This window comes from Rhagoletis zephyria, unplaced genomic scaffold (assembly GCF_001687245.7).
Source record: "Rhagoletis zephyria isolate East Lansing unplaced genomic scaffold, Rhagoletis_zephyria_1.1 Rzeph_scaffold_00296, whole genome shotgun sequence".
Classification (NCBI taxonomy): domain Eukaryota; kingdom Metazoa; phylum Arthropoda; class Insecta; order Diptera; family Tephritidae; genus Rhagoletis; species Rhagoletis zephyria.
Genome location: NW_016157380.1, coordinates 238,225 through 253,501, shown reverse-complemented (window position 1 = coordinate 253,501; position 15,277 = coordinate 238,225). Strand labels below are relative to the sequence as shown.

The following is a 15,277-nucleotide window of genomic DNA, read 5'->3' as shown; positions in this document are numbered from 1 at the left end:
CGAAACTAAGAAGCCAATAAACCTCTGTAAAAATTAAAATGATTCCAGGCTAAATCCTGTAGGTCTTCACTTTGTCAGTGCGTTGTCAATCTGATTAGACCCTAAAAAAATAGTCCGGTAAATTACAAGGAAAATAAAAAATTCCGGCAACACCCACTAACAATAGTTGGCAACGCAAGTTTTTCACTACATCCGGCAGCATTTCGGTCGTGGAGCAAAAGTCGAGTGCCGAATTTTGTGTGGCTGTGAAATTTTAATTGAAAAACACCTTAAAAAAGTGTCAAACTACACTAAATACTCAAAGGTTGAAAAATATAGTGTGCAGAAAAAAGTGTAACAATTCAATTTCGTTGAAATATTAAATATTTTGCGGTGAAAAAGCTGTGAAAGTGGCCGCGTTTCGGGCCGCCTATAAAATTTTTCCTTCAGCATCGATGATTAAATTAGTGCTCCGCTTAGAAGTCTGTGTGTAAGAAGAGTATTGCTGTATTCCGATCGCCCTTCATTTCGAGCAGTGTGAGCGAAATAGTACAACGAATTAGTATGAAGTGAACGTTGCTAATCTTTCGAAAAAACCAAAAGCAGTGCGAAATAAAAAGAAAAAACACACGCACTAAAAGCTGTCAAGTAAACGTCAATTGCCCGATTTTGACATTTTCAACGTTTGCACTGTCTGATGTAAAAAAGTTCTGGAAAAAATAATTTTTTTCAAAATACAAGTGAAAACAAAACGGAAAGTTCAATTAATTGCAAAAGTTAACTGAACGAGCAATTAAACGGGCGCAATCGCTTATAAATCATAACCTTTTTCTGTGATTTTCTGGCAAATCCTTAGCTGCGCTCGGGCGCTACTTCTGCTTACATTTCATCAGCCACAATTTTCAGTGCTCCGTTAGGGTTCTGCCATCGATTCGCAAAATGTTAATAAATTTAAGAGTAAAAACGCTCGATGCACAGACGCATGATTTTAGTATTGACAATGAGGTAAGTGTGCCGTGGCAAAGTGGCAGGAAATTCCTTTAGCATATACGATTGGGTGTACCACTCCCTTGGTTGAGGGGGGCGGGGGTAGGAGATGTCTGCCAGTCCTCGCCCCCGCAAATTAGATGCTTTATGATTGTGTGACTTTTCAATATTCGTGTGTTTTTTTTTATACATTTTGTAGCTTACTATACGGGAATTTAAGGACAAAATCGCTGAAAAGACCAATATCGCAGCCGACCAACAGCGTATCATTTATTGCGGACGTGTACTTGCTGATGAGAAACAATTGAAAGAATATGGTGAGTCAATAGATATGAATAGCAAAACATGCTGAATTCACTTATGCATAGATACAGTGAAAACTCAATAGTTAAAACTGGCGTTGCGTGATGATTTTCTTATGATAGCAAAAATTCATATGCACAATGTGGTCAGTCAGTAAACGATAAGACTTTGACGACCCAAAGATTATCGGGTGTCAAATTTTTGCAAAGAGCGTCATTTGATATTGCTTTTATATTTTTAGATGTTGATGGCAAGGTTGTACATGTGGCCGAACGCCCACCACCATCGCAACGTGGTTCCTCGACTTCCAACTCATTGTCGAACGACACACCGAATGCACGTGAGCGTCCGGCCAATCGTGCTGGCATGCGAAACTCGCCACTGTTTCGAGCATTGGATGGCATGGTCGTCGGCACCATGGCAATACCAATGAACCCTGTAGTATGTATTTAGCTAAATTTGAAACGTTGGAAAAATGTTAAGAAATTAATCGTTTTTTTATGAAAATAGCAAAATAATAGTCAGCAACCTGTAAATCCCTTTGCTGCTTCGTCTTCTTTTTGTATGAATCGTATAACAGTGGCTCGACACATGTTAGATTGTGCAAACAATATTGCGGCTTACTTGGAAGATCCGGAGAGGGTAAATACTTTCTGCCCTGATATACATATAATTAATCTTTAAATATTAAACTCACATTTTTCCATAGGGACTGAATAATACCTCTTTGGATATACTAGCACGTGGCAGCTGGACAATGGAATCGACGGTGGTTGAAGTGGGTTTCACCGCTGCCGATTTGCCACAAAACCAAAATATTGTCGAAATGGTACAGGACGCTGTATCTGCAGCCTTGCGTCGTAATAGTAATACCAACGTGACTGTCGTGCAATTACCAACAGTGTTTGGTTCCAATGAAGGCGAGGGAGGCGCCGCGATTAGTGCTGAAACAACTGCTGCCATGGATGCCAGTGATGGCGGCGGCGCTGCAGTTGATGCTGATGCCGCAGCGGTCATCATAGAGGATGTAATTGATGATCCTTACGATGGTGTGGGTGCTAATATCAGCGTTTCTTCCGATGCTTCTGGCACAGATGCTACAAACAATACTACTACGACTACAAATCCAGCATCAGCCGATACATCGGCAGTAGATACGTCGAATGCGTCTACCAATACGGCGGGTACAAATACCGAAGAGAATGCTTCCCGAAGACGCACCAATACACGCGTCTTAGCCGAAGTAGTCGATCAAATGCGCACCGTGCAAACTCGTATGAATCCGTTCATTCAGCAATTCTACGAATTATTAAATAACGACCCAACCTTCGATGAAGAGGTGAGTCAGAAAATTAAATTAAATAAACTAAAATTGTAAAATATGCTTCATTTCAGGATACAAATGAACGCGAGAGCGCACAACGTCTATACAATCGTGTTTCGGAAGCGCTTCATTACATGTCACATGCTCAACACGCCATATCCGATCTGATGTTGGACGTATCACAACCAGCTCCACGGTTTCTCACCTGTCGCCCAATACTGGTCGAGCAAAGTGGCTATGTTAGTTCCAATAATTATTTATCAGCTGCTGCAGCGGCGGCAGCTGCGGCCGCAACTGGCAGCAATCAAGCGCGTCCGCGTTCGCGTACTTATATAACACCACGTTACAACCACCCTGTCACTATAACAACCAGTTCACCACCGACAACAGCAAGCGGTAATGGAGTAGCTACGGGTAATGCTGCCGGTGCTAACACAGCTGGTAATAATAGCAACAGTGATGAAAGCAATCGCAATAGCAACAGCACAAGTGCTAGTGGCAGCGGCAGCGGCAGTTCCATTGAGGATCCTGTCGATGAACCGTTGGTCAATCCCAACAACACTCCAAGTACAGCGGCAGCTACGAACGCAGCCACGCAAAGCAACGGTAAGTAGAAATATGTCACACGGCTTACATTTGTATATACTGTATTTTTATTTATTTGCATTTTACAACTCTTGTAGATGGTAATACCATAGAAATTATGCTTCAACCCAGACGTGGACTGTATTTTGGCAGTAGGTTTTTTATTTATCTTATATAAAAGCTGCAAGTGATTGTATCGTTGAGCTTCGTTCAGTTGTTTGGGTTATGCATAGACAAACTCTGCGTATTCTGACTTTTGACTAATCTTACTAATCATTTTCGATGTTAAGAAACACTCGCTAGTTGATAACGATAAAACTTATTTAATTTGAAAAGCTAGGGAATCCAAATATAAATTGGTTAAGTATTTAAAGATGTGCCTGAACGATGTAGCCATAACTGCCATTGCCTTAACCACTTCGTCCCTCACTAGGTATTATCGCAGCAAGTTTTAAAATTGTAAAAGGCGTGCGTACGAAAGATTTCTCCTAACCTGGTATGCCATCGAATTCTAGCTCCCGAAGCTTTCCGCTTAAAGCCAAAGAACGTATTTATGCTGGCAATCAGGGATCTGAAATTGTCATTCGGTAACCTGATAGACGGAAGAAGTGGGAAGAACACTTGGATACTTTCAAATTCACCTCTGATGTGAGTAACTTATGATTAACTCCGTCAACCCGATAAATCACATTCTGTGAGGGCTTTTGGGGAATAATGCTGGCGTGGCAGTCCTTAGCCTTGCCAGAGCTATTTGATGCTAAACCACTGTGATCCGCAGTTCCTAAATTTATCCTCGGTCATTCTGATCCTAACAAGAAGAATTAAACAGTGAGTCATGCATTCATTCCGAAGCCATTAGAGGAGGCCACCTCCTTGGTACGTCAGAAGGTCGCCATCGGAGCTCAATCACATACCATCGAATACCTTCGTTACCTCGACTTCAGAAGCCTTAACTACGTATTCCTTAAACTCACTCAGATAACACCCCTTTCTGGATAGGCCCTCGGCGTTTCCTGGGTCTACCTATAGTTGAGATGGGCGACAACGATTGTTAGACTAGCGGATTTAAACAGAGCTTAGTAATACCTCTACAATAAGCTGGTCGGTTATGTTGCGTAAATGTGTTCTGCTTTCCGTATGTATTAATCTACATAGTATGTGCTAAATTAATAATCGCCCTAAAATGCTACTTCTGAATATCTCGTTATAATTTCCGAAACAATTTTATGTAGAAAAATACCATACATTTTTCTAATTCATTCATCTGTGTTTTACTTATTATTTAGGGCTTTTTGCAAATTAGTTTTTGTTCTAATTACTCAAAAAAAATACTATAAGCATATTTTATACAAATAATCATATTTTACATTCCTCCCCAGATACTCCACAAGTGCAAATGTCGCGTCTAATTCAGGCTATGGTGAATTCCGCGCCCATCAACACTGAACTTCATGTACAAATTTTGCCACCCTCGCTACTGAGTGTCGCAGTGAATGCGCGTGGCAATAATGGGAACAATCAGTCACAGTCAGGAGCTTCAGCAGGAGCAGCACCAGCAGGTTCGGCAACAGCCGCCACCAATAACGATACTACAGCGAATAATGGCAATAACAATGCCAATACTAATGGCAATGCTAGTGGCAGCGCCACCACCAATAACGATCGCAACAGCAACGACTCGGCAGCTGCGGGCCTAGCTGCGGCTGCCGGTAATCGTCCTGTTTCTGCATCATTAGCAATTGGTACTTTGCCAACAACATCGACACAAACACGTTCAACATCACGACCCCAACTGCAAATTGGTGGCATACCGGCAAATGGCTGGAATGGACGCTTTATACCCGCAAATATGATGTCATCATTCGATCGCTTCCTACCGTGTAATAGTCATCACATTCGCGAACCAGAGAATGCTAGCAACAATAGCAACGCAGCTAATGCGAATGCGGCGACAAATAATTCCAACCCTCAGATAATAAGTGAGTACAAAGCAAAAACAAGCAACTCCAAATGAATTGTCAAAATAGCTGAAAGTGTCAGCAGAGTAATTTTAATATTTTTCATTTCAAAAAAGCAGTTTTCGAAAAGCTTCCACCTGCTTCAAAGTTCTTTTTTTAGTTTAATTTGGTTTCAAGACACTTTCCGCCATTTTTAAACAAATTTCCATTCGGAACTTTTTCTAATCTATTAGCCACGAATACGATTAATCCACGGCCATTGCGTTCACTTGTTGAACTTACGGATCTGTTGCCACGCGTACGTTCCTCACCCACAGTAGGTGGTTCGTCCTCGTCTACACCGCGCACGAATGCCACCCCCACCCCACCGCCTACGCTAACACCACGTCTCACGCCAGGCAATTTCTTCTCTTTGCGCAATTTAATATCTGGTCAAAATCGCAATGCATCAACCACTGCAACAGCACCACCCGCAACCGAGACTTCGGCTACTTCCGGTAGTAACGCTACTAACACAGACACCTATCGTCGTAATTTGCGCACCCAGTTACTAAATTTTGTCAACCAGAGTATTTTCGCTGGTGGCCCAATCAATGAGGAGACAGTACCACCAGCTGTAAATCGGGCAGTTGACTGGTTTGCTGAGTCACTCGAGCTGCTGCCACAATATGAGAGACCAGAATATGACTCACGTCATTCGGTAGCCAATATTTTGCGGCACATGCTACCTCTTTTCATAGAGATTGTGCGCGATGAACAAAGTAATCCGGCAGCTTTTGAACAGCGTATTAAGAAAATTTGCGAAGACTTTGTCAAACGACTTTACAGTGTTTTGAATGTGTGTGTGGGTCGAAGTAATGCTGAACTATACTGGGCACAATTGATGCGACTGCTGTTGGTGCCGACGCGATCATGTAAGTAGATATCGAAGTGGTTATTTAAAAAACTTAAAAATTATTTTAATTATTTTGCACTTGATTCTAGATTTCCAAGATGAAGCTTTACGTTTCTTAAGCATCTATATAAACACAGTTATTCCATCCGCAACTGACACAGCTGATGCACAACAATTTATTGTACATAGAAATATACCAATATCATCGGAGCCAGCCAATATAGTAAGTCCGAGTGTAGACAGCATTTTCAATAACAAATAGTGTTATGCCTGAAAATATTTGCAAATTTTGCCGGCTGATTTACTGATACATCGCATTGTTGTCGTATAGTTAGTTCGTTTCTTTATAACACAAAGAAGGAAAAACGCGGGCAAACATACAAAGGTATAATGTTCCATAACGTCGAACTAGACAATGTATACTTTTCCAAAACGCATCCGAAAAGTTATTGAAACGCATCGCTGGAGTAATCAGCGCATCAGAAACAAAGTTGATGCTCCGTTCGGTTTTAATTGCGATTGGTGTCGCAGAAATGGAAAATTGCGAAAGGTTATTCATTATTGTATTGAATATTCAAAATGTGAAATGTATGTGGTTACAATGTTTCGCAGCTCTGCATATACATACAAACAGTTTAAATGCCACAGTATAACGGTATCCAAACATTGTGCTGGTACGTTTTGGAGGGCAGCCTCTTTTATATAGATCTCTCATGATACTATTGTTTTTCGATATGCGTATCCATATTTTTCGACAATTTTATGGCTCTATTTATCGATATATATTCATATACAGAAATCCTTAGTTAAATTAGTATTTATTTTAGATAGCATTTTCGACAGCTGTATCACTCTACTTATCGATATATGTATATAGGAATCTTTCATCATTCGTTTTTTTTTCTTATCAATTATTGATAGCGTTTCCATAAGCCGGAACGGCAAATGATTTTATTAGAAGCTTTTTCAAGGCAGAAATGCACTCGGAGGTTTGCCATTGCCGACCGAGCTGCGACGTTATTAGAAAAAACTATGGCCTTTATTTTCGATTCGAAGTTAGACACTCGTCACGATGTACGTAAATGTCATCTTCTTAAGATATTTATGTTCAAAAGCAAATATTTTTTTGCATATTTTCCATTACATAAAAGTAAATGCTCGCATTGCACTCACCATAATCTACCAGGAGTCATTTGTATCTCCTCCATCTCTCTTTAAACTACAGCCATTGGAAACTGATGTGGAGATGATAGAAGTGGCGTCAACATCCGAAGCTAAACCGCACAGTCAATTTGCAATAGATATAGACGATGACGATGATGATGAAGACATAGAAATCGAAACCAGCCCAGCCGAACCGTTGCCCACTGTTACCGCCGGCTCAGAGTCATGGCATAGAAATTTCCCCAATGACTGGTTGCCAATCATAACCCGTGATTTAACCATACAAAGTGCAGTAAGTGTTTGAAATTACTTTGTGATATAAGTCCTTTACGTAATATTCTTTGCTTAGAATCCGCCAAGTCAAACTCCATTCTCGGATGCGTACATATCAGGCATGTCGGCCAAACGAAGGAAAATGATACAAAACAATAAACCGCCATCTGACGTGAGCTCGCTAATCGCTCGAAGTGTACGCAAAGCCATACAGACTGTTGGACCACGTGCGTCTACGACTGCTGCTTCGGCTGACGGAACGCCTACAGCGGAAGAGCTAACAGAAGCTATCGCCAACGATGCTACGGTACAAGCTTCATATACGGAAGCGGTGCGCACGAATGTGCGCGAACGTTTAAAGAAAGACTCCGATTACAAACCCGATAAATATCCGCATGCCGCGAAATTTGTAAACAAGTAGAATTTGTAGGTTGGTGCTTTTTAGGTAATGAGCAAACAAAAAAAAAAACAAAAACAACACAAAAACATGCATAAAAAATATACATAGCATGTATGCAAAATATAAGAACCCAAACGAAAGTAAGTTGTAATAATAATAATAATGAGAAAAGATGCGAGAAGAAGCGGTAATGAGGAGTTGCTGGTACTTGTTATAAACAAAAAAAAAAATATATATATATCTTGATTATGTCTATATTTTATTTTTATCAGTTTTTTTTAAGTTTATGCTTTTTTCATATTGATAAATTATGCATTCAGATGAACACAATAACAAGAAAAAAAAACATAGCAGTAGAGGTAAAAAGCATATACATACTAATCAAAAAAATTGTACTTTATACGATACTAATATTAATATAAAGAAAAATACTAAAAAAATTCACGCATATTGAGAATTAAGGTTAACTAAGGAAGACATCCAATATACAGAGAAGTAAAACAACAGGCGAACAACAACTATAACAAGATTCACATTTATGTATAGTGCATAAAAAATAAGGCAAATAAAATATGATCTAATGCAGTTTTATGTGCAAGTAAAATGCTGTGTCTGTCTCACTATTATGGCAGTGTATTGTGGACGGCGATGGAGTGTTTTTATTGTTAATGTTATAAACCAAATTGAAACAAAATCACTCAATATTCAAGTATTGGAACCCGTGCTTTAAAAAAATCGATAAACATTCCCTTGATTCCAAAATGTGAAAAATGCAAAGCATCAGCCTATTTTATTCCTAAAGTATTGCAGAATAAAAAGTACAGTTTGCGCAACCTTACTTGTAACTACCATTCAGGCGTGGTTGCGAATACTGGGCATTTTCAACTGCTGTCTTCTTGCTTTCTTTCTATACACTTTGGAATTCAGGCATACTGATTTGAATTAACCAGTTTTTGATTTCAGACCACAAAACATTGATCCTGATTTCATAAGAATCCAGTAATTACGCGCTTCACAGGAAAAAAGCGTAGCTAAGTCATTTACAAAACCGATCTCCGACGTGAGTACTTTGCAGACAAAAAGTATAGATAATCGGTATAATTAAAAGTACTTAGAAGTAGTCATAGGCACAAAAATTAGTATCCATTGCTGACTTTTTAGATACAAGCATATATAGACAAGTAGCCCCGCTGACCTGTTTAGGCAACGATTTATAACAATTTAGTGTTTTTTGAGGTGAGAATTGTAACCATCTAACTTTTTTTATTTCTTTTCAGTACGTGAATTTGGCAAAGAAAGTTAATACAAACAAGAAATCGAAATTAGAATGAAATAAGATTAGTATGTGCTTAAGAAAAAATAGGGACCATTTGCCATAGAACATAATTGTTTGAATGAATGTCATTAAAGAACTTACAGAAATTTAAAATCTACATATCTAGAACTCAAGGTAAGTGACTACATAAATATTTTTCTTAAGTAAAAGGTCTGAAAATTTAAGAAAAAGCCATTGCTTAGTTTTTATTCATACGCCCCATTGTGTCTAACAAAAACTATAAAGTGCAAATTTCAAACTTTGTACAAAAATTTGAAAATTTCAACAAACAAAAAAAAAATCGTGCACCATGGATAGTAACTCTGTTGAGGAGTACAGTAATTTATGCCGAATCAGGTTGTACAGCATGTCCGCTTATGCAGTGAAAAGCAACCCGCAAAGAAAAGTTCTTTCACGGCTAATTGAATAAANCAAGAAATCATAAAAAGGCGACCCTATGCAAAAATACTTTTGACTCAGTGGTGTACGACGGAGATTTTTCTGGTACAGTCTAGTGTGCATGCGAAAACGGCTGTTCACTTGAGTTCGAAGAAAAGTTAACCAACCTTGTATTCAAGACGGCGACGATGCATAATCCCATGAGTCTCGTAAATGAAGCTTTACCTTCCAGGTGGCTTGCCTCAGCATAAAAAAAAAAATGGACCATTATGCTGGCAACATCGTCCTATTTTNATTTATGCCGAATCAGGTTGTACAGCATGTCCGCTTATGCAGTGAAAAGCAACCCGCAAAGAAAAGTTCTTTCACGGCTAATTGAATAAAGTACTATTCCGTATAGATATACATACAGTGACGAGCAAAACTGTAACATGGTTTAACACATTTTGTTTCAGCCACCGCTATATTTCCAAGTTCTAACGACTTTCATCCTTTTGTTGAATATTCTTGTTGGTACATCCCTACTCCCTCTNATTTCACGATACTTTTATTGTTATGAAAACTTTAAATTTTGTACGAATACTTACACATTAGACTGTGAGTACATGCCCACTCGTACATAAAAAAAAAAACTTTTTGCCAATACCAGCCCTAGTTCATAGTACAAAAGCGCAAAACGTAATTGATAAATTCATTCATTAAATCTGTTGAATTTTTACTTTTAATCGCATTCCTACGCTATCACCGGCACATGATGTTATGACGACAGCAATAAGTGCTTCTCCATTTCGCATACTACACATATTGACGTCCGTAGTCTTGGAATTCGGTTCAATTTGTTCAAGATGCCGAGATACCGAAATGGCCAAAATAGAAATCAGGCGATTTAAATAATATTTTAATTACAACGATGGCGCCTACAGCGTGCGCTGTCATTAAATGATTCGCACTTTAACCATAAAACATTTGACCAAAAGGTCGCCCGAGCACTTAAGGCAAAAACTATAACATACTTGTATTTATATGTATGTATGTGTTTGAATTCTGCAAAGAAAGTCATCCATAGGCTAAATGCTAGTGAAATGTTAGTATGTGTCGTGATCATAAGTATGCACGTATGTATGTATGTATATTTATTGACAATACGTCATTGTTTAAGAAGTTATTGTGTTTGTATGTATATTAGGGTGGTCCTTAAATGTAGGGAGCAAATTTTTACATCCGATTTCCTAAGCCTCAACCCCTACGTCGATGCTACTATAGTCGAAGATATCACATATAAATTTCGGTCCCGTTTGGAGACGGTTAAGTCGTGTCGCACAGTGGGCAAAGTTCAGATTACCCTATGACGACGTCTTAACCGACTTCAATCGGAACTAAAATTTATATGAGATATTCTCGACTTTAATAGTTTCGATTTTGGGCATTAAATTAAAAAACTTATTTTTAATTTTTGGAGTCCTTAGAGGCATCTGACTTTTGACCCCTTTGACAATCCGGACCAAAGGTTATAAGCGATATCTTCCACTACGGTAGTATCGATTTTGGGTATTAGATGAAAAAAAATGTATTTGATTTTTTTGAGTCTCCATAGAGAATCTGAACTTTTCCCCCTGTGCGACACGCCTTAACCGCCTCCAATCGGGACCAAAATTTATATGTGATATCTATGACAGTGCTGTTACCGACTGAATAAAATCGTTCATTTGAAATTTAAAGTCCACCCTAATGTACATACAGTGGCGCTCAGGTATATAGTACACATTTTTCTACAATATTCAAAATGTTTTACGTGACATATTTTTTTCGTAAATTTTTTTTCTTTATAAAAATAAAGTAGATATTTTTTTATATGTTTTATATGTTTCTATAACATAAACCATATACCCTTGTGGTCAGCTGATTAAGTTAAGTGACATTTTGGTCAGTTTTGGCTATTTTTCTTTTGTCTATTTGATGTTTATAATTTTTTTATAAAAGCCTAGCACATTACATAAACAGCACCACACAAATCCACATTTCAAACTTCGTGCAGAAATTATAAAAATTCAACAAACTTTAACAATTTCACCCAAAAATTTTAAACTTTTTAATCAGAATTTTTAGAAAGAATTTAGGTATAGAGATTTATAGCTAATTAAATTTTAGTAAGTTAAACTAAAAATTTCACGACGCCAGCAAATCGCGTTGATTTCTTACGTATTTTCTAAACATTTTTAATAAAAAGTCTTCATTTTAATAAAAAGTCTTCACTAGTGAGAACCAAAAAATTGCTCTCAAAGTGGCTCTCAACAGCCCGAAAACCAACCAAAGAAACACAAATTGACCACTTTCGGTCACCCGCGGGCAAAAGAACAGACTTATGCTGGATTTCCACTAGGCATTAAATGGCATTAAAAAATATTCGAGTCGTTACGTTAACAAAATAGTCATAAAGTTCATTTCCACTTGGAATTTTTTAAAAGGCCCCATTGTCATTTGTCATTTCAATGCCTAGTGGAAATTCGGCATTAATGTGCAGGTTCGAAAACTCTGAAAAATCCCGTTGATTTTTGTTAATTTTTTTTTGCTAACGGTGTCACGCATTTTCTTCCATACAAAGTATGATCAGAAATATCGTTTATGTGAAAAAAAGTGCACAATGTGTGGAACTGCAACGAAAACTTGAAAGACTGGCCAATACCCGTTTTGGCTTTTTTGGGACCAGTACACTTCGGGAATCGGTCCGGAATAGTTCATAATCACTTCGTAATAGGTTTCGAACTACCCCGAAATGATGCCGAGCTAGTCCCAAAATTGTTCTCAAAAAGTTCGGACAAAGTCATAAACTTTTCGCGAAAGGATCTCGAACCAGACATGAAACGGTCCCGAAATGGGCCCTTTGCTTGTTCCAATATGATCCCCAACCACTCCTGTAATAGTCGTGGGCTATCCCGAAATGAACCCGAAGTAGCCTGGAAATGGTCCCAAAATGAACCCGAAATGGTTCCGAGCTAGTCCCGAAATAGACCTAAACTAGTATAGGAATTTTCATTTGTACAAATAAGAAGCAATTACAGATTTGCAGATAGATTATATTGCATATAAGCCCTCGGATATGTTTTGACAGCGATCCAGGTTCAGTTGTACAAGGGTGAAAAGCTCTTAAGCGAACAGTGATTTTTGAACAAAGTGCAATGAGCGGGCTCAACATCAATCTTTGGGAAAGCTGTAGCGCCAGTATTTTTCAAATAGGACATTGATGTGATATAGTATCTACATACATACATACATAGAATTTTAAAAACATAAATTGAGTGCCATATAGTTTGACCATCACTGTAACTATAAGCCATTTGTTTGCAAGTAAATATTTTAGGAATTTATCTCATGGCCAGTGTTGCCAGTTTGGTCGTTTTTCAGCTAGATTTAGCCGGCAGCCGATTTGTTAGCCGTTTTGCAAAAAATTAGCCTATTTTGCTAAAGGCCTTATTTTCTTAAAATTCAAATACATACATAAGTTTAAATTTTTACAAATTTTGCGACCAAAATCTATTATCTCTAAGAAAATTTTCACTTCGAACTGTGTTATATAAAATTAAAATAAATGTTTTTTCTAATCCGAAAACTCCTAAAATACTGGACCGTTTTTAATGATTTTTATTTTAAGCGAATATAGTACATATAAACTGTGACGCGACATTTTAGCAAGTTTTGACTATTTTTCTTCACTTTATTTAATGCTTTTTTTTATGAAAGTATAACGGATTATCGAAAAAACACCGTTTAAATCCAAATTTCATGCTTTGTGCACAAATTATGAAAATTCTACAAATTTTTACCAAAATTTTTAATTTTTTAATCAGTACAAATTTAAAGTAAATAGCACATACTCCGCTGAAATTATCGAACGTACTTCGTATGGAAAAAATGCGTAACACCGTCATACAAAAAAATTCCAAAAAAATTTACGGCAAGTCCTACTTCAAATTTGCACCATATTATACTAAAATTTAATAGACTAAAAAACTGCATACCATAATTTTTCTAAAGATGCTGATTAAAAAGTTAAAAATTTTGGTGAAATTTTGCAGAATTTTATTAATTTTGGCACCAAGTTTGAATTTTGGATTTATATGGTTTTGTTAAGTAATCAGCTATATTTTCATACGAAAAATAAACATAACATAATAAATAGCGGGGATTTTCTTCATACAATTTTGTTACGAATGTCTTATTTTTAAGTGTGAAGTTTTATTCGCAACACTAAGCAAAAGTGCAATATAAGAAAGCAAACTTTTTCAATAGAAAAGAAAACGCTATAAGTTTGTAATTACTCTTTTTTTGTATTTAAGTATCTAATACAAACATGACCTCTGATGTAAAGCTTAGCTACGTATAACGACAGTTTCCTTTATTAAATAAGAAAAATTCGTAATGAATTTACCAGTTTCTGTTTCTGAGATTTATTTAATGAATTTTTGTTGAAAAATTTATGTCGTTTATAGCGGCATTTTTTTTGCCAATTTAACCGTTCGGCCCAAAAAGTTCTGGCCACACTGCTCATGCCACCATAAAATCAACAAATCAATCGGTATGTTGGGGGTTGTCACAGCCCACACATTTATATTAAATAAAAAATTTTACCATTGCTGAATACCTTAGATTTTCACATTCAACCAAATTCATAGCAAATGAGCGCAATATAAAAATTATCACATCATCTAAATGATGAAGTGACAAATTAAATTGATATACATACATACACACATATTTAGCTGCTGTGCCAAAATTCAGAATGGGAAAGAGTAAGCACAATTTGTGGTATACCAAATGGTATATATGTATGTATGTATTAAAAAAAAAAACATAGGCATTATTTTTAATTAATAACGAAAAAATTAATAGATAAAATGAGGTGTTTAGATGAAAATAGCCTGGTACGTAATTATATTTATTCGGTGTTTGAATGTGAATATCAGCTGATGTTGAAATTATGGCATAGCTATGTTTTCAGTGATCCGAACAAAATTTAAATGGTCCATCAATAAAAATATGACCAACCTTTTCCTTGAACTAGAATATACATATGTATGTATGTATGCTGCCAAAAAGCCGGTGAAGTTAACACTTAACAATACAGTTTGATTTTTTTTGGGTGGGGAGGGACAAAGTCATTAAGAGCCCTTTCACGAAAAAATTACCCTAACTAGAGTTTTGCAAAGAGAGCATAGCGGTTTTTTTTCATAGCAAAAACAACAAAAGCACGGGGAGTCTATGTATGTACTCTGCATTGCGATTCGAAAAGCACGTCATTCGGATTCGAATACTTGACACTATGACTTTGTATTAGTCCATGTCGCCTTTCGAATCGCAATACTGAGTAGACACTAGAAAGGTCCAAAAAAAAAAATTTTTTTTAGATAGTGTTTGGGCACCTTCCAAAGTTTTTCCTCTTGCCGAAAGAGGCGCTGGTTCCAAACATTGCGTTTCTAAGTATAAATTAATAAGTATAATATCGTGCCCTACCCGCCAAAATGACGTAAGCGACATTTTTTTCAAAATTTTCTTTTTGAAGCAGAAATGTATATAGTGCTCTAGGAATATTTTTGCATCAAAAACAAAATTTTGAAAAAATGTGGCTTACGTTATTTTGGCGGTTAGAGCTCAATATATTAATCAAACAATAGAACATTTCAAATTTAAAGTGTCTAAA

General features: G+C 37.1%; 1 protein-coding gene across 2 annotated transcripts; it reads left to right on the top strand.

Annotated features, from left to right (window-relative positions):
- Positions 1-207: 207 nt before the first annotated feature.
- LOC108358800 (large proline-rich protein bag6-B) lies at positions 208-8,472 on the top strand. Of its 2 annotated transcripts, none has more exons than XM_017610293.1 (11): positions 208-984; positions 1,166-1,283; positions 1,511-1,710; positions 1,780-1,911; positions 1,979-2,608; positions 2,665-3,199; positions 4,558-5,157; positions 5,454-6,050; positions 6,121-6,254; positions 7,257-7,487; positions 7,545-8,472. In XM_017610293.1, exons 1-11 carry the CDS (start codon positions 919-921, stop codon positions 7,887-7,889), a joined length of 3,588 nt encoding a protein of 1,195 aa, XP_017465782.1. In that variant the 5' UTR covers positions 208-918; the 3' UTR covers positions 7,890-8,472. The 2 variants fall into 2 exon arrangements, with proteins under 2 accessions (XP_017465782.1, XP_017465781.1); XM_017610292.1 differs by having other exon boundaries at positions 5,370-6,050.
- Positions 8,473-15,277: the final 6,805 nt, after the last annotated feature.